Source organism: Pagrus pagrus, assembly GCF_965226575.1.
Source record: "Pagrus pagrus genome assembly, chromosome: 14".
NCBI lineage: Eukaryota > Metazoa > Chordata > Actinopteri > Spariformes > Sparidae > Pagrus > Pagrus pagrus.
This window is the reverse complement of record NC_140198.1, coordinates 687,900-706,408: the sequence shown is the minus strand read 5'-3', so window position 1 is coordinate 706,408 and position 18,509 is coordinate 687,900. Positions and strand designations below refer to the sequence as shown.

The window sequence follows — 18,509 nt, the reverse complement described above, 5'->3', positions numbered from 1 at the left end:
AAACAGCCGACTGCAGCTCGAGTCACATCAGTGGATATTTTTAAGGACATCCGGAGACATTTCAAGCCATTTTTGTGGCTTCAAAACTGGCTATTTTTCACAGGAATTAATTATTTATGTATCCGTGATCGTGGCGACCAAAACAAGTATTTTAAGCCAAACCATGTTTTCCTAACGCCAGCCAAGTGGTTTTTGTGCTTAAAGCTAAGTACAGTGTGAAATAGAAAATCCAGCTGCAGTCAGCTGACATTTATTCTGGAGATTTTGTTGCCAGCGGCGCAGAGAGAGAAGTCTGTGGTCGTAAGTTTTACAGTGTACAGAAGGACATTAGCTGTCTCTTTAGTAATGTGTATGTTTGCAGACCTTTAAAAGACACAAGTTTATATTGAAATAAAAAGACTAATACATGCAGTCATGTCTTGTACTGGACTGCTCTCTGATGGACATCATGTGCAAAAATATATGTTTGAATGGTTCAAACAAATCAGTTTTTTGGGAATAATCGGACGTCATTTTTGGCCAGTTTCAACATCAGCAGGTTGGCACCGTGTGGCAGCCTCTGCCTTCAGTGTGTGAAGGTGTGTGTTAACAGGTGAATGTGGCACAGCTTGTACAGTGTTTGATGAGATACACAAAGTACTGAAAGATGAAATCAACAGCATCTCTCTCTGGATAATTCTCACTTTTCATTGGACATCTCTTGACTGAAGAAACAGCCCCAATGATTGGTGTGAAAATCTGATTTATTTGTAAATTGAGTTAACCTAACCTCTGGGAACATTTTACCATCCATTGCCTCATCTCACCTGCAGAAAGTGACAGGACGCTGCACCTGAGGTCTTCTGTCATTGTAGAGAAAATATCCCATTAAAGCAAAAAGCAGAAACTCTGTATATGAATAATATCACAGAGAATTATTAATGAGCTGTTATGTGCAGATGTGAGTTAGCAGTGTGTGTGTGTGTGTGTATGTGTGTGTGTGTGTGTGTGTGTGTACTGGTCAGAAATGCCTTGAATAAGAAACATCTGGAGGCAGTGATACGTGTGGTTCGGACATTACGAGGGCCTCAGTAATGTCAAGTCGTCTGACAGCTTAGTGACCAAGTTCAGTGAAGGAGTTTGATACTTGCAGCCATTTCCTGTTAATGTGGATGTTTAGAGAGTTGGACCGTGCAGAGGCTTTAAGTCCCAAAAAGTAGAGCGTAACATTTTCATTAAATTTGGTTTCTTCTGCAAGATGACAGCCAAAATTTCACAGCAATGATCAGATAGTGTGCGTATGTGATGGAAAACATCCTGAGTGAAGACTCGTCTGCTGGTGTCATTGAAGAATTTGCTCATTAAAGCCGAGTTTAAAACATTCAACACGATGCGAATGTGCTTCAGGCTCTGCAAGTTTACAAAAGTTTAGTTTTACTTCGTCGTGTCCTGCAGGCGTCTCATTCCTGCAGCTGTTTATCATTCTGCATGTTAAAGATGTGTCTCCGTGTTTTATTGCAGTCGGGGACATGACTGGAGTTCATTCGGCTTTTGTCGCCTCTCGTCACTCCACTGAATGACTAAACATTTGAGTTAAAACATTTTATGTCTCTTTAATCTGGCTCTAAAGAAAAGACACTGCGTCACTCTGCTGGCATCTCGATCTTGCGCTCTAAGCTCCTTCTTGTCCACGAGCAAGTGCTTTTCCTGACACCCCTTTTCGAGCTCGTTGTTATGGTGATTTGGCAGCGAGTTGTGTAACCCTTCACCATGGGAACAAAACAACTAAAAGCTGTGTGCTTGTGTGACACTGATATGAAGGAAATCTGAAACAAAGATATCCTTCTCTCCTTCCCGAGAGCACCGAGGCGTTCCACTCAGAGGGCTGCACTCTGGCTGTGTGGCGGCCATGACACTGTGAAGGGCCGCCACACAATAGACCTCCACCACAAAAGACCAAAGGCTGCTGTTGGTGTTTTTTATTGAAAAAGCATCACGATCAGCGGGAGAGCTGTGAAACCCAAATGTCATGTGGCTCCCAGGACGGGAAAATGTTGATTTAGTCGAAGCCTCTTGACCCGAAAATCAAGAATGATGATGTCATGTGAAATATTTTACTATAGTGCTGCAAGAGGGGCGAGTGAGGTGTACAACGTTTTATAAAGAGAGGAACAGGTTCTGATGATTCTGTATACTCTATATTATATGTGGAGCACACGGTCGACCATGAGGAGAGACGGAGGCATTACAGCTGGGACCAGCAGCAGGGCAGCACTAAGGTGTGGTGTTCACTGATCCTCTATGTTTGGCTGATTTAATACCTCATTGGCTAACAAATGTGTTTACAGTGTTCGTGGCACTTATTCTTCTCGGGCTGTCCAGATCCTACTGAGGGGACTTTGAAGCTCAGTGTGTGTTCAAGCGGCTGTGTTTGTGCTTCCTCACAGACAATAGATGATCCATGATCCATACTGACGCCTCCCATGATCCGGCATGAATATGAACTGCAGATTGTACCAAAACTTAACCATGAGTCTATAAATCTCGATGCAGAGTTGCAGTGAAGAGACAGAGACAGAAGTCAGATACGTGCTGTGTTTGAAGAGCTATGATGAGCGACTGGTGTGGAGTCTTCACTTTCACCTTCTTTGAGTGAAATCCTGTTGGTGTTGACTTTGGGTATGTTCAGTGGTGTAACAGGGAAACTAGAGCGGCTCGTCATCATAGAAATATATCGAAAGATTGTGATGTTTATTGAAACTTGGGTAATATCTGCTGCCTTCCCTCTGACACACAGTTTGATGCTCAACGCCGGCTGCTCCTGCCTTCAGTGTTGATAGGCTGTTACTCCTGACGTGTAACCAATCAGATGTGCTGTGGGCAGGCGTCTGGTATTGATATATATGTTGATTATCACGGTCATGGAAGGAGGTTAAAAGCTTCAAAGTGTTCAGGTCAGCCTTCGTGCCATCCAATACAGTCACCAGAGTAAATGTTCGCTGAGCACGTCACAGATAAATTCAATCCGAATGTTTCTCTGTGCTGCTGCTTTACGTTTGTTTGGGTTGAATGTTGTGTTTCTGTCTTGTCACAGCTCTGTGCTGATACTCGGGTTAGGTTCAGGCACAAACACACTTTGTCAGCGTTAGAAGACATCATGGTTTTGGATTGTTTCAGTGTTGAGACCAGGATCTGTATTCTGAGTCCTGTGTGTGTTCAGATTCAGGAAACAAAAGTAGTTTGATTAAAAGTCAGATCGTGTTTTCAGTCAAATGTTGCTAAAGTTTGTGTCTGAGTCTTCAACTCACTTTTGACTATTTTCTTAATTAGATATATTATTGCCTATTGTTAACGAGTCCTGTGACCGCCTAAACATAACAAATTGAAAAATGTGTAATCGTAGTTTAGCTGCTGCGAGCAGATATTATAAGAAAACCAATTAAATTTAATTCCATTGAATCCTCATAATGTTACAAGGTTAATTTGTTTGTCATTCTACAAACTGAATCAAATTTAGTTGAAGCTCTTTTGTGCCACACAGGAGAAAAATTATACAAAAGTGTTGTGTGGAGTGAATCGACTCAGCCTGAGGAGAGAAGTTTGTATGTGATCGAGTTCTCAGTTGGATGGATTGAGTTGGTATTTTTCTACAGTTACAGTCTTTCAGTCCAACACACGTGTAACCTGTGGATGTGATCCCTTAACGAGAACTGTAATGACTAAATGATCTCATGTCATGTTCACTCAGTTGGCATTTTAATCAGTACAACTAACCGTACAGTCCTGGAGTAAATGCTTATTTAATGAAAGTTATGATGTTCAGTTTTTCTCACTTTCTCTATAAAGCTGATGGACAAATGATTAAAAATGACTCTCAGCACAATGTTAAACAATTGAACAGGACCAGAGACTTCAGCTTCCAACATGACCACAAAATTGAATCCACACCTCTGTGAAACAGTTTGAAAACCTTCCTGCAGGGAGGATTTATTACAGGCTGTTGAATTAGACGGCAGTAAACTAATAAACCTAATAAAGTTGGAACTGAGTGCATTCATTTGCAGCATTTTACCATAAACCAAATCCCTCACCAGCAAGGTCTCCATTAAACAGTTCCAGTCTGAAACCAACTGGAAATTAATTGTTCTCTACAAATCTTTTCCAAAGCAACTGTGCACAAAAATCCTCTTCAGCCGAATGTAAAACCAGGCTGTGTTTGGAGGAGTGAAGGACTCTCACTCTCCCTCCTTCAGTAACTACTGTCACGCTGCCTCGAGCGAGGAATCACCCCCCCGCTGCTCGGTGGTCAACAAGAAGAAGATGATTGTATTCACACCAGGTGGCTCTCAGGTGTACAGCGGGATGTGGCTAAACGCATTCAGCCTCACTAATAGCTTTCCTCAACAAACAAAGGTTACAGAAATGTTAATACCACGACTAAATTAAATGCATACCGGCGAGGGGATGAAGAGTTTCCCCACAGGCGATGAAATTTTATGATCAGATGCAGGAAAATCAAAAGCAGAGAGGAAACATCCACCTTCACACCGCCCGCGGCCCCACAGCAAATAACTGGTACACAAACCAATCTCGTTTCCTCATCGCAGCTTTTCCCCCGGACACAAAACGAGCTCTCATTTTCATGCTGCCACTGGAAAAAAACAAAACGAAAAGATGAGATAATATTCACAGATGTGAGGATTTCTGCCACAATAGAGAAAAGAAAAGGTCTGATGAGGTCGAACTACAGGAACACGTGTTGTATTAAGAACAACAGGTTTCAGCTCAAAATCCAGTCCATCTGATGACGTGATTTTTATAGTTGTACTTCTCATTAATTAATCATTAATACAATCTCCTCTGAATCAACTAAGATGAGAAGGTTGACCTGCACTGATCAGAGCTTTTCCTGAGACACAAGTTGAGAGAGTGGACGCTGCACATTTGGAGCGGTCGTCTCAGGGCCGCGGTCGCCGCTTATTTGTTCCCTGACGATTAAACGGCCTTGAAAGAGTCTTTTGTGTTTGCAGAGAAACCTGTTTGTAGGAGGCTGTGACAGGGGAAGGGCCAGCGAGTCGGCCTTCAAAGCAAATTAGTCAACACAGAAAATATTTCCTGCACGTCTTTAATATTGTTACTATGGTGTAGGAGGATTTTACAATCACAATAAAGATGCTTTCTGCAAAAGTTAGCTCAGTGTGAGAGCTGTTTAGCCTCGTGGTGAATGTTAAGAGATGTCCTGCAATAAAGATCCTCGTTGTTTGAGCCAGAGTTTTCAACAGCAAATATTATATTGCACAAGCAGACAGGCCGGCTGATTATAAGATTATAAGAAAAACAACAGTAAACTAAAATTAGTAGCTAAAATGTCTGTTTTAAACATCCATCACAGGTTACAGGTTGTGTCTTTACGGAGTAACCACACAGGGTTTAAAGCCTGAACGAACTGAAGAAGGCTTTTTGGATGAGAGGTGAACCGTCTTCAAGAATCTGAGACAAGTCCAGTTGCCTATGATATATAAAGCACGTAGTATCACCATGACCTGATGACTGAGAACCTCCATTTTCTGTTTCTTCATCATGTTTGTCTCAAGCTTCAAGACACACGTTTTAGTTTGACATATACACCGAGAAGGTATTAAAGTAGCAGTTTAAAGTTTAAAAACATTTTTTAATAAGAGCTTTCCCCCTCTAGTGTTTCCAAGTGGTTTTATTGCTGGCACTGCTGCTGCAAAGATCTGGATCATTTCCTCAGAGTCACAAATAACAACAACACATCACAACACATGAGTCTACTCATCATGTGGTCGATAACAGAAATGGACTAGTTAACCTTCCTTTCCCCACGTGACCGGTGGCAGACACAGTGTATAGTTACAGTGAGGTTTATAGGGAACCAACTTAAATGCTGATGGTTCCTTTATTCTGTATCCATCACACTGTGTAATCAACATTGACTTCATAATGATACGCTACACACTTAACTTTAAACTGATCAGTGTACAAGTTGTAAAGTCAGAGTGAGAACAGTGTGTAACTAAAGTGGGCCTGTAAAGACGGACTAGTGAGGAGACGAGTCTCCGTGTTCGCTGTGAGGACGTTTAATGTCCCCGACAACCTCTGTAGTCTCATTCAGACACTTGTTAGCAACCGCTAACTGTTTTTAACACATGAAGAGCTTTATTATTAAACTGTGGACATTTAATGATGAGTTTATGTTGGAGAACAAAACGTGACTTTGAGACGAGGGAACCGGACCGGAGGTGTTAAAATGCAAACTGATTTCTGTGTTTTCGGACTACAGACTACGCCACTCTATAAACGCATACTAATACACTGAATGTCCTCATAACTCACTATAGACATGTTCCTCATTGTGGTACTAGTTTCACCGACCTCCTCCTTTCACAGTGAGCTTGTTAGATTTCCTCTGCTTCAGTTTGTTCCTCTGGGATTAAAACAGAAATCTTTATATCTGAGCTTTATTTTTTTTCAGTGTCTTGGCCAACCTTTCCAATAACGTGTCCTGCATTTAATCTTACCACGACACATTAATGGCCAACCCCAGAGGGCTGAAAACATATATGGTAATAAAAAGTAGCTTTATCCAGCGTTGTATCCTGTTACCATGTTCAGCAGAGCTTTATTATCCCCAGCGGGCTGCAATCAGAGCCGTACTGCTGAATCTGGTCAAATACAATGAAAGACTGCCAATGTATAAGCTACAAATCAGCATAACGTAGCATTAATTAGACTCACAGTGATTACAATAAAAGTGAGGAAAGCAGGCTCTGCCAGGGAGGACGGTGGGATCAGAGTCACAGAGCCGAGAGTTTGTGAAATGAGGATCCGTCCACGTGAACTTAACTTCAGTCTGTGAATGATGGGCCAAATAATGTGAGAGCTATCTCGTCTCAGGGAAATGCATGCATCAGCGTTGTCCTTGCTCTCCTCGGGGCAAAACCATTGACAGATCGGTCAAAATGATGGTATAAAACGGAGGTAAATTGAGTGTAATTCAAGACTCTCTCTCCTGGTTTATGGCTGTAACTTGATACATTTTCTTTCATTTGAATCATTGAGGATATTTTTTTGGTTCACGGATGTGTGGCTCATTTCAGAAGCCTGGCCTGTTCATTTAACGGGATGTCATCATTTTAGATTAAAATGTCTATAATGCTCCATAAAAAAAAGATAAGATGAAGCTTTATTGATCGCCATGGGGAAATTAGGTCGTTGCATCTGTGAACGTAATGGGATGTAACAGGCGAGTGAAGTCGAGTTAAAGGATCAAAATTGAATCTGAAACCAACAAAACAGTCAAACTAATCAAAACAAGACTATAAAGACACTGATTGGAGTGTAAATGGTTTAATTGCACAACTGATTTCGACATATAGATCTGACGTATAATAAAGGCAGTTACAGATTAATTTGCTCAGTAACAAACTGGATTAATAAAACAGCCACATGATATGAATCAAAACGTAAAAACTAGCCAGAGAATTGAGTCTAACGCATCCAATAATACAGTAAATCCTATTGTACGAGCCTTTTGAAGGAAATCCTTTTGTATGAGCGGCTGTATAATATTCTGTGGCTCAGTTTACCTCACACAGAGCCAGTGTCCCCTATGGGAAAGCCTGTTGTCTTGAGCCCTATAGATTGCGTCAGCCTCAGATCGTATTGAGGCACAGATCATCCTGCCTCCAGACATTTGCATCTTTTCATCAATACACTCCTAATGCATGCAGTGGCCGTGCCTACGAGGCTCCATTCGGCAGCAGAGAAACAGAAGGCAGGGGCCATGTTGGAGCTGAGGCGCACACTGACTACACACAGTAAACATCTGCAACTTCATAGGTCAGCTCCAGTGTGTGATTAGAGTTGCAGGGCACCCCCCTCTCTCTCAGAGGTTCAGCGTACTTGTTGAGGTTGTTGTTGAGTCCCATGCCAACTGAATTTGAATTTAAAAGCTTCTTTGACCTCTTCAGCCTCCAAATGTATTCAGAAAACAGAGCAAGTGTTAAGATATGAGGCCTCGTCAGGGAGCGACCAGCAGTGATGAAGACAGAGTCCAACGTTTAATAACAAATACTAAAGAATTTGTGTTCAACATGAAAATGCACTCACTCCAACAAGTCTCAGTGGAGACTTGATTTAAAACGGAAAAAACAACCAAAAAAACATAAAATGGCTCCACACAGCTCGTCTGCTGTGATCACAGTCTGCAGAAGATCACAAGCTGATCTGAGGAGATGATATTTACACGCCTTCAACATGCAGTCAATGTTCATTTAGTTAAAAACATGTTTTCGTTGCGTTGTGATTTAGTTTTGTTGCACAGATGTTTTTCCCCTTCTGTCAGAATATAAACATCCCGTCACTGATGGACGTGTGCAGACTGACAGAATCCAGGTGATGCTGAAGAATATCGAACTCACTTCGACCCGGTGTGATGCCCCAAACCACGCGATGCATCCGTACTTATTATCTTTTAACTAACACTCATACAAGGACCTCGATATAAAGCATCACCAGAGAAACACATTCAAACACCTAAACTGTAGAGCTTGTTAAAGCTTTGATGAGGAGATTGAAGAAAAATCTCTGATTGAGAGAAATTAACATTTATTGTATCACGTCATTTTTAAAGTCGAGGTGGACTGAAAACCATGTGAGAAATAGCTGCTGCGAGGCGTCGAATCGTTAGTCAGAAGGTTCAGTGTTTGCACGTCTTGGTTCATAGACAGATGTTGACTTCAGCTCTGCACAACCAACACTGACTCTCATGATCAAAACAAAGACGGAGCAGGACGACAGACCGAGGAAGGGTGTGTGATCGTGTTTTGTGTCCCTTCAAAGACGACTTAAAACATGTTTCATCCTTAAACCTTCAATACTTCCATCCTCTGCTCCGCTCCTGACTAATTGGTTGGTAAATATTTGATGTCAAACAGTTGCTTTGGTATCGGTTCAGCTCATCAGGAGGAGTGACGGAAGTAAGCGATGGATTGTTAGCTGCTCTTTAATCAGGAGAACACGTTATATCATCCTCAGTTCTCAGTTAGAGCCTCCGCTGGACCAGATAAGACCAACTGATGATATAAATTATGGATGATTTTATGAGAGCATATAAAGGATCAATGATGAAATGTTCCATTTCCCACTGATAGTGTCACGCTGGTTATATATTCTCCCTTTTTAATCTGCAAATTATGCCTCATTAAAGCTGCACCAGGATTTTAATGTGGAAATCCAACGCTCTTATCAGCCGAATTACAACGTGAGACTTAAACAGAGAAAACATTCTTCTTCCACTAATTGAGACTCTGTAGCTTCACTGAATTACCTCGCTGTGTCAGACGTGTCTCGGCCACAGGAAGCTATCGATTGGAAATTGAGGGCGAGTTTTGAACCGTCTCTTAAACCCCAAGCGGGAATCGCTTCATCCAGAGGAAGTCGGGCTCAGCGGCCTCAGATCATCAACCAATCACTTCCTTTGTTATCCTCTTGTATGCAGCGTCACAGAGTCCCTGAAGAGCTCCAGAGCTGCTGGATTATTTACAAAAGTCTTTTCTACACTGTTAATTTCAGTGCTTATAGAATACATAGCAACAGAATCTACTTATGGACACACGCAGTCATCTACAGATACGGGACTCTGCACCAGGAAGCAAAGGATTAAATGCCAATACGTTGTAAAGGTCAAGCAGTGTTGTGTATGGATATGGGAGAGAATATTAATCAGGGATTTGTTTTAAAAATCAAGGTGACTGAGAGGATTAGTAGGTGAAGAACAGATAACATTTATGAATTCTACAGATTAAATGTTGAGTGTTTTTCAAGGAGAGACATACATAGATTAAAGATAAAATCATTAGATTTGTCTTTAATCTTGCATAAATGTATAAAACACTGAATGTAGATGAATCTATGAAACAGTCAGTCAGATGTTTACATCTTGTTCTAAACAAGTTTAAGTGTAGAAGGAGAATTTAAATGACTCCATATTTCAGTGAGTTCTTCATCTTCAGTGTTTTGACTCTGAGGATGTGCTCTGTGTTGAGGTGGAGGCGGCTTTAAAACCAGATCTTTAATGTGATTGGACTGTTGAAACGTCGGTGTGAACAGTGTGAAACCTCAGGACATTTTGCAACATGTTTATGGAGGGTTTTAAGACCAGACGTGATCTTTTCCGAACACTAAACCTGACCAGAGCATAAACAGAGTTGTCACAACATAACATTAAAATGAGAAGTTTCAACATATCCATGATTTGCAGAGACATTTATACGTAAACTGAGAGGAACGATTCAGTTAAACATAACCAACAGATGATCTGGTTGATGTTTTTCTCAACCATAAATGTGATTTATTAAAAACGTGATGAGAACACTTCCAACAAACAAACATCTACGTTGTAACGCTGCTGCTGGACGGTTCAATGATGTGGCCACCACAGAGCCCGACAGCACACTCCCCCCTTTTATCTGCCTCTGCTTCATTACGACGTCAGTCGTACGTCTGTGATTACTGACGAGCTCGTTCAGGTCTTTGATCTGCTCAGTCTGATGGAAATGTGTCAGACGTGTGTGTTCGCTTCAGGGAACATATCATGTATCTAAATTATGACAAAGAGCCTGTAGAATGACTGATTTAATCTAAATCACCAAAGTGATCTGATTGCATGCAAACACATGGACTGGACCAACCTTCCCCAGAGATTATGCATATACATGATGAACTATAAAGCTGTGTTTGAGATAATCCAGCTGAGGCCCGTTTGTAAAGGTAATCCAGGTCCCACTGAGATGGAAATAGACGTTCCTCAGAGAGGGGCAAAAGTAGGACTCCACCAGTGTTTCAAGTGCTAATACAGCCTTCATCCTCAGGCTAACACGTCTTTTCATCTGCACTTTGTGTTGCATTTATAGCTAATTGAATGATAATGTGAACCATTTTAGATTGTGGGTCTTTATTTGCATACGGGCCTCAGCAAAAGTGGAATCTGAATTAAGAACGTTAAAATTAAAAGTCGACAAGAAAAAGTGCACTTACTGTGTTTGTTAAGAGTAATCTCACACTTTACTGCAGCGCGATCAGGAAGTATTTTGTTGAGAGACGTATTGTTTCCCCGGTCCAGATGTAATAGCAGTGTAGCGATGCTCAGAGCAGAGTAAAAGGAGGGAGGGAGTGAAGGGTCAGATGGAGATCGATAGGGAAACCCTCGGCGCTGGAACATTAGTGATGCTGTAAGGACGCTCCATCTCTCTCTAAACCCTCTCAACAATTTTTCCTGACCTTTTACTTGAAGAGACATTTATGCACTCCTCTTTCTCAAGATCAAATGTCTGCCCTCTTCGTGACATCCTCTATATATTTCCCCTTGACTTGGCAGCCAGCTTTTATGTTTGACAGCGTTTGTATGGGCAGCAGGAGATACAGTTAAGTATTTCATTTGACTATAGAAGCAGGATTTTTCTCCTCGGCGTGCTGAAGGCCTTGAGATTAAAGAGCAGCATCACAGACGTTTCCAGATCCTTTGAGATCTGAATGTGTAGAGTATGAAGGGTACCTGGTGGAGGTGACAAACACTGGATTGTTTGGGATCAGAGTGTCTGGTTGCATGACTCTGACATACCTTATCTCAGGAACATACAGTTTACTTACCAGATATTTTCCTCAACGTAATCGCCACAGTCAAATGTGGCTATGTACAATACACAACACACATGCAACATTTTTGTAAAGGAAATTTGTTTGAAACACGATGTTTCTGCAGTAAATCTATTCTGTAACTGTGTTTTCTCAAAGAAATATAATTTGTCATCCTTACTTGTGAATCCTCACAGACTTCTGTTAGTGTTGCACATGGAGCATTCCTGCAGACACCTGATCTGTTGTGCCTGAAGGTCACCTGACGGCTGCTCCGGTGTCTCCTGATCCTTTTTAAATGCAATGAATCTGTTCAGTGACAAAACATTCACTGAACAGCATCAAACACAAGCGATCTCAGGCCCTTCCTCTGAACCCCGAGGCCTCGCGGTGTCATCTGAGAAGCTGATTACAGCGTACGATGCATCAGGGTGCTCTCGTCTCGTCTCTGCCTAACAACATCAGTGGGTAGGTGGGTTTGAAGAGAAGTACGGACACAGATGGGCTTCCAGTGTGAAACCCTATCGCCTTCCTCTTCCACTTGATGTCCTATTAGACCTCGGGCCAAATTGAATTGAATTCTCTTCCTGTTGTGCTCCCATTACGTGAAACATCTGCTCTGTGTGTGTGTGTGTGTGTGTGTGTGTGTGTGTGTGTGTGTGTGTGTGTGTGTGTGTGTGTGTGTGTGTGTGTGTGTGTGTGTGTGTGTGTGTGTGTGTGTGTGTGTGTGTGTGTGTGTGTGTGTGCGTGTGTGCGCGTGTGTGTGGCAGGGGAGTGAGTGGGCGTCTGGTCTAAGGGCACTTTGTATTCATCAGATTACTTTGTCTGATGTCAATTAATGAGAGTATCGGCCACTTTGAGGCTGAGGCCCTGTTTTTCTACTTCTACTGTTCTGCCAATAACAGTCTGCAAAGAAAGACGCTTTACAGAAGAAAGAAACAAACGATCCCGACCACAATACTGCTGATTTACTCCAGTGGAGAATTTAATCATCAGTCCACTTATTGGAGGTTTTTGTGTGTGTGTTTTAGAAGTAGTCTAACTTTGAAGTACATCCACAACAAGCTTTTCTTCTCAGGCGCTGATGGAGGAAAGCATTCGTGCAACAAATGTGTCCTCATTCTCACAAAAAGCAAAAGGTTAGAATTTATAAAACTTGAGTTTAACTTGCGCTGAAACTTAATTCAGTGGTTCTGAACACAGACTTAGCTCTATGCTAACGGGGCGTTTGCAGTTAAACAGTTCGGTAAACCACGCATAAGTTAAAATTGTTTGTGTCATATCACGTTCACATTACATGGATATAAGCGGATTTCATGTCTCAGACGACAGCGTGTCGACATTTATAAGCTTGAAACCACCAGATGTTTTTAACAAGACGTGGGGTGTTTCCCGGCTGTGTTAGTGGCGACAGAATATTAAAATATGTTTTTGAAGTGACGTTGGGACAATTTGCAGCCAAAAATGTGTTTTTTTAATGAGATGTGAGGACTTTTCTCTGGTCTGACAACTAGCAAGACAGCTGCCAAACCAGAGACCGACGGAGTCAGTGTTTGCAAGCATGAAACCACTGGATATTTCAAACCAGACATTGGGATTTTTTTCAGCCGTGTTTGTGTTGACAAAACTGTATTGTGTTGTTTTTATTTATTGTATTTAGGATGTCCAGTCATCCGGACAATGTTTAAACACATTATTACATGTGTACAATAATGTTACATGTGAATTGGACATTTTCAGAAGTGATTGGCTTTTTTAAAATATGAATATGAATTCCCACATGTGAAATTTCCATGTTCACGTGAATGACATCACAGACCACATGATGTTTATTTCTCCCTGACCTTTGCAGTGTAAAAGGATTCTGTCAGGAGGATTTTCATCATATTTCAATAAATGGACTTTGTATCAAACCAGGATAATTGTACAAAAAGTATAAATGAAGCAAGTCTCCTTTTAAATTTGACTTGTTTTTGTGTATTAACCAATTTCCTCTGGTAATTGATTCACATTGGCAAAATGAGACTCGCCCTGTTTGAGTCAATCCAATGGAGAGACTATCTTGCACATCACTGATGATACGAACAGTCACACATTGTGTTGTTATCGGCCTGCTCGCTCTCAGATAATGTCAGCAAGCTGTTAGGAGTCACAGTTTCACCTTAAGTTCCCTGATGTGTCCCCGCAGCCGCCCGGTGTTTAACTGAACAGATGCAGGAGAGAGAAGCAGTACAAGACCGAGTCAGAGGCAAACTACTTTAAAAACTAAATTACCATTAAAAAACAGCAGCAAGCTGGAAACCATTTTGTTTTGGGCTGTTTGGCCAGCAGCAGGTGCTTGTGGAACACATGGAGACGAGTTCCTTTTGCTCAAGGACACGTCGACAGTAGTTTTTGGAGGCAGGAGAGTCGTTACACATTCAGCTTTTAAAAGAACCAGCAGGTCCGAGGTTCAAGGTTTCTCTGAGCTGCAGGCCTCAGCTGCCTCGAGACACAGAGACATTGACAGAGCTCTGCTCAAATATCTGCTCACCTGTTAAACACAGCAGTGAAACCATACAGAGCGTTAAAGGGCCAATATGTTTTGATGTCATGACACACACTATGTGCTGTGTTAGATAACTACTGAAGTTAGCATGCTAACCAGCTAGCCTGGTGCTCTGAGCTGCCAGTCCAGACTGCTAGATGCACGGCTTATTGAGCTAACTAGCTACCAGCTACAGTTAGCAGGTATTCTGGTGATCTGCTGCCCCCTGTTTGTTTGGAGTTTGAATGAGACAGATGGCACCTTTAAACAGTTCAGGGCGGAAAAGGCTCTATCTCAAAAAGTTATAAGCTGATCAATGTACGAGTTGTAAAGTCAGAGTGAGAACAGTGTGTAACTACAGTGGGCCTGTAAAGACGGACTAGTGAGGAGACGAGTCTCCGTGTTCGCTGTGAGGACGTTTAATGTCCCCGACAACCTCTGTAGTCTCATTTAGACACTTTTTAACACATGAAGAGCTTTATAATTAAACTGTGGACATTTAATGATGGATTTTATGTTGGAGAACAAAACGTGTAAATATGTTCAGCCTGTGGGAACCACACACCTTATTTCACATGTTTAACTGAAAACACATTCAACAGACTGACAGACTTTGAGACGAGGGAACCGGAGGAGTTAAAATGCAAACTGATTTCTGTGTTTTTACGGCTACAGACTGAATCACTCTATTGGCTGCTGCCCGTCACAGACTAGCTTTCTATTAGCCGTTTCATGGGGACTTAAAATGTTAGGCTCATATCTAATCAAAGTATAGGAATGCAACATTGAAATGTGAGGCGCAAAAATGCAGGACTGTGACGTACAAATCAACATTAACCACCACCCCTGTGACCTGTAACAATGTGACATCAGCTAGCTGGTTAGGGACGGGGTGTATTGGGATTAGGCCTCGGTATATATCCATACACAAGATACATATTCTGTCCTTCCTGAGGCTGAGATTGTCGGTAGTCACATGACTGCTAAAATATACAGTAACGGTGGGAGATTTGAACGGTGGCTGTGTTTGGACCCAGGAGAGTGAAGCAGATGGCGCTCTGGTGGAGGAGCCCTGAAGGAGGTTTGTGGATTGCTGTGCATATTTGTCGCTTTTAATGTTGATCAAGGCGAGAGCAGCACACACACACACACACACACACACACACATTCCTGTGAGGTAGAGAGCTGCTGGTCGATACACACCAGACAGCCTCTAAGTAGCTCCTCTCATCATTATAGTTCCTGCAGCCTTCTCTATGGCTACGACTGCTCATTTGTAAGTGCGGGATGTTTCCCCGGCTGTGGCTTCATCTTTTGTTGCCCCCACTGTTTGCCATTCAGTTTATGGGGCCCACACACACACACACACACACACACACACACACACACACACACACACACACACACGGACCCCTCTCCTTTATTATGGGAATTCCAGGCACATGTGAGCGAAGCAGGGAGGCAGTCCAGATTCCCCTCCCCCTCCGGCTGGTATCCCCTCATTCTCATGGATTTCTCATGGGGCTAAAGCAGACGAAACGGGGGAGGAGGAGGGGGAGGGAAAGCAGGAGGAGGAGGAGGAGGAGGAGGAGAAGGGAAGGAGAGCTAGGCTAATTCATCAATAATCTTTACCTAATCCCTCCCTCTCTCCTTCTCCTACTCACTCTCCAACTCTCTCTCTCTGCCTGGAGGCATTCAAGCAATACATCCATCCCCCGCCCCACCTCTCACACTCACACACACACACACACAAACACACACACACACACACACTCACACACACACACACACACACAGCCCTTATACACACACACAAGAGTCTGCCTGAACACGTCCAGAGGGAGAGGATGAATCGAGCTGAAGAGTGTTATTTCTTTCGCCTCCGTGTGTGTGCCGGTGTGTGTGGTGTGAGTCGAGTCCTCTGAGGACTGTGTGTCTCAGCTCTGACCGGGAGCTCAAATGGTGATTATAGACTAGAGACTAGGTGTGGCAAGACGGGGCGGCGTCAGAGGCTTTGTCTATAGTTCCCGTACAGCCCACCAACCGGGAGGAGGCTCTGCCTGTCTATCAGAGTGTGTCCTGGAGCCATGCACAGTCTGGGAATGAAAGAGCTGCAGCGTGGGGCTGAACCACTCTGAAACCAGGACCTCAGCCACGGGAATTAGACAAGCACAAGTTCAAGAAGCTCGGTGGAACCTTTGTAGCCCGCAGAATGTGGTCGCGGAGTGAAGAACTGCCGGAGCTGTTGCTGTTTTCTTCTTTCGCCCTCATTTATTCTTCTTTTGCAACTCATGACAGAGATTTTCTAAAGAGAAACCAAAGAGGGAGGCAAACTTCTGTGGAGTACCCGCTGAGTAACACAAGCTTTTGAAGAGAATTTCCTTTCAAAGAGATCCTCTTGATTTTTTCAGTTTTAAAGGATGCGATTTCAATGATAAAACCATTTGGAATATGGGACTTTTAATCTCTGATTTGGACCATGGGGACAGGAAACTCTGTTTTTGTGCTCAGCTCTGGGTAATTCTGATAAGTATGTCACATTTATTCTGTTTGTTCTGTGATGATTTTGCCCTACTTTGATTTCACTGTAGGTGTTAAAGCAGTGTTGACTTGTTTTTCTCAACAAGTGCAGTCGTACAACGAGAACAATGTAAACACTGTTCAAACACGAGCTTCTTGTTTTTGATTGAACGTGTTGCTGCGTCTCACATAGAGCTCACTGCCGTGCACATCGACGCTGTGGACATGTTTGATTGGATAGCCTGTGCTCTGGATGCTTGACACGTATCGACCAGTTATCATCTGATTAGTGTGTGTTGACCTTCCACCCTCTCCCTCTCCACGGCTGACTGAGTGAAGCAGACCTCTGTGACTTCCTGCTCATTGCTCACTGACTCATCATCTTTGTGTCTCTTTTTTGCTCACAAATTATAACTCTGCCTTCATTTACTCTTAACTCTAAACAGTATTTAACCTCTCTGCTCTCCTTCTTCTCTTCACAGCTCTTGCAGGTAAAATCTCTCCCACCAGCTCAGATGCCCTCCTCAGCTCCTCAGCTATGACAGCCAGTCCTTCACCACCTAATGTCTACCTTCCCGCCAACTTCAAAATGTCCAACGCACAGCTGGCTTTCTTTCTGCGGGAGGCTCAGATCACAGGACAAACGGTTGGCGGCAGCAATCGGGGAAGCAGCAGCGGTCCCAGCTCGGGACACCCGCTGCAGCGCTCTGAGAGTTTTGTGGTTTTCCAAACAAAAGACCTCCCTGCCATCAACATAAGCTTCGGGCCCTTTGCCCGGGACCAGGCCCTGTCCAAGGAGCTGCTGCAGCCAACTAGTCCTCTGGAAATCCCCGGCCAGCTCACAGTCAACTGGAAGGTGCGGGCCTTCATTGTCCAGGCGCGGGTCTTCTCCAACAACCCCACAGTCCAGGTGTTTTTCTACATCGCCGGCCGCGACTGGGACGACTTCAAGGCTCAGGACAAGCTGCCCTGCGTCCGTCTGCACGCCTTCAGGGACGTCCGTGAAATTAAAACCTCCTGTCGCATGAAAGGCAACCTGGCGCAGTGTTTGGCTCAACTGGAGCTGCCTCCGTCCTGGTTTAACACCAACGTTGCCCCACTGGGTCGCAGGAAAGGCTCCAGCGACGGGCTCCTGGACGGGCTGACCAGTGAGACCCTCCAGGCTGAGCTCTACTACACCCTCCACGGGCCCAATGGGGAAGGGGAGTGCAGCGAGGGCTCAGGTCACAGGGGTGGTGGTGCTTCCAGGGGAGAACCTCTGTCACAGCACCCCCTGCTGCGCATCGGCAGCATCAGCCTGTACCAGGCCAGTCAGGAGCAGCTGCTGGTGGACAAACAGTTGGACAAGAACATGTTCCTCAGGCTGCCGGAGAAGCCTCTGAAGCCTGGAGAGACGCTCACAATCTTCCTCTACCTGATGCCCAACTCCACTGTGGAGCAGTTCACCCTCAAGTAAGTCTCCTCTAACATGTATACTGACGAGATGCTCCGGAGGCCTCCAGGTTCATCCTGTTTGTCTGTTTACATTCACACATGGAGACAAATATGATCAAGCTGTTCACATGCACTGCAGAACGCATTTTGTGGATTTCATACGATCATGTACACAAGAATTATTGATGAATAGATTATTCGCCTCAGCCAGCATTATACACTTCCCTCCTGTCATAAACTGCAGTCTTTTCTCCCTTTTTAATTATGTTTGCATGTAATCATCTGCAATTTGTCCAAGTTTCAGGCTTAAGGCAGTAAGTCTGCATGTAAACAAAGCTGTGCAGTGTGAGTGCTGCATCTTGTCGAGTCCCCAGTGGATGGGTTTATATGA

At 43.4% G+C, this 18,509-nt stretch overlaps 1 protein-coding gene across 4 annotated transcripts in view; it reads left to right on the top strand.

Moving 5' to 3' along the window:
- tmem132e (transmembrane protein 132E) overlaps positions 1–18,509 on the top strand; it is a 387,724-nt gene that overhangs the window by 251,954 nt on the left and 117,261 nt on the right. For 3 of the 4 annotated variants that reach the window (XM_084374076.1, XM_084374077.1, XM_084374078.1), the window contains one exon: positions 17,167–18,136. In XM_084374076.1, the coding sequence (XP_084230202.1) occupies positions 17,167–18,136 (970 nt within the window). Of the gene's footprint in view, positions 1–16,045; positions 16,695–17,166; positions 18,137–18,509 lie in introns of those variants that run through there. The other variant, XM_084374075.1, reaches the window with a different exon arrangement.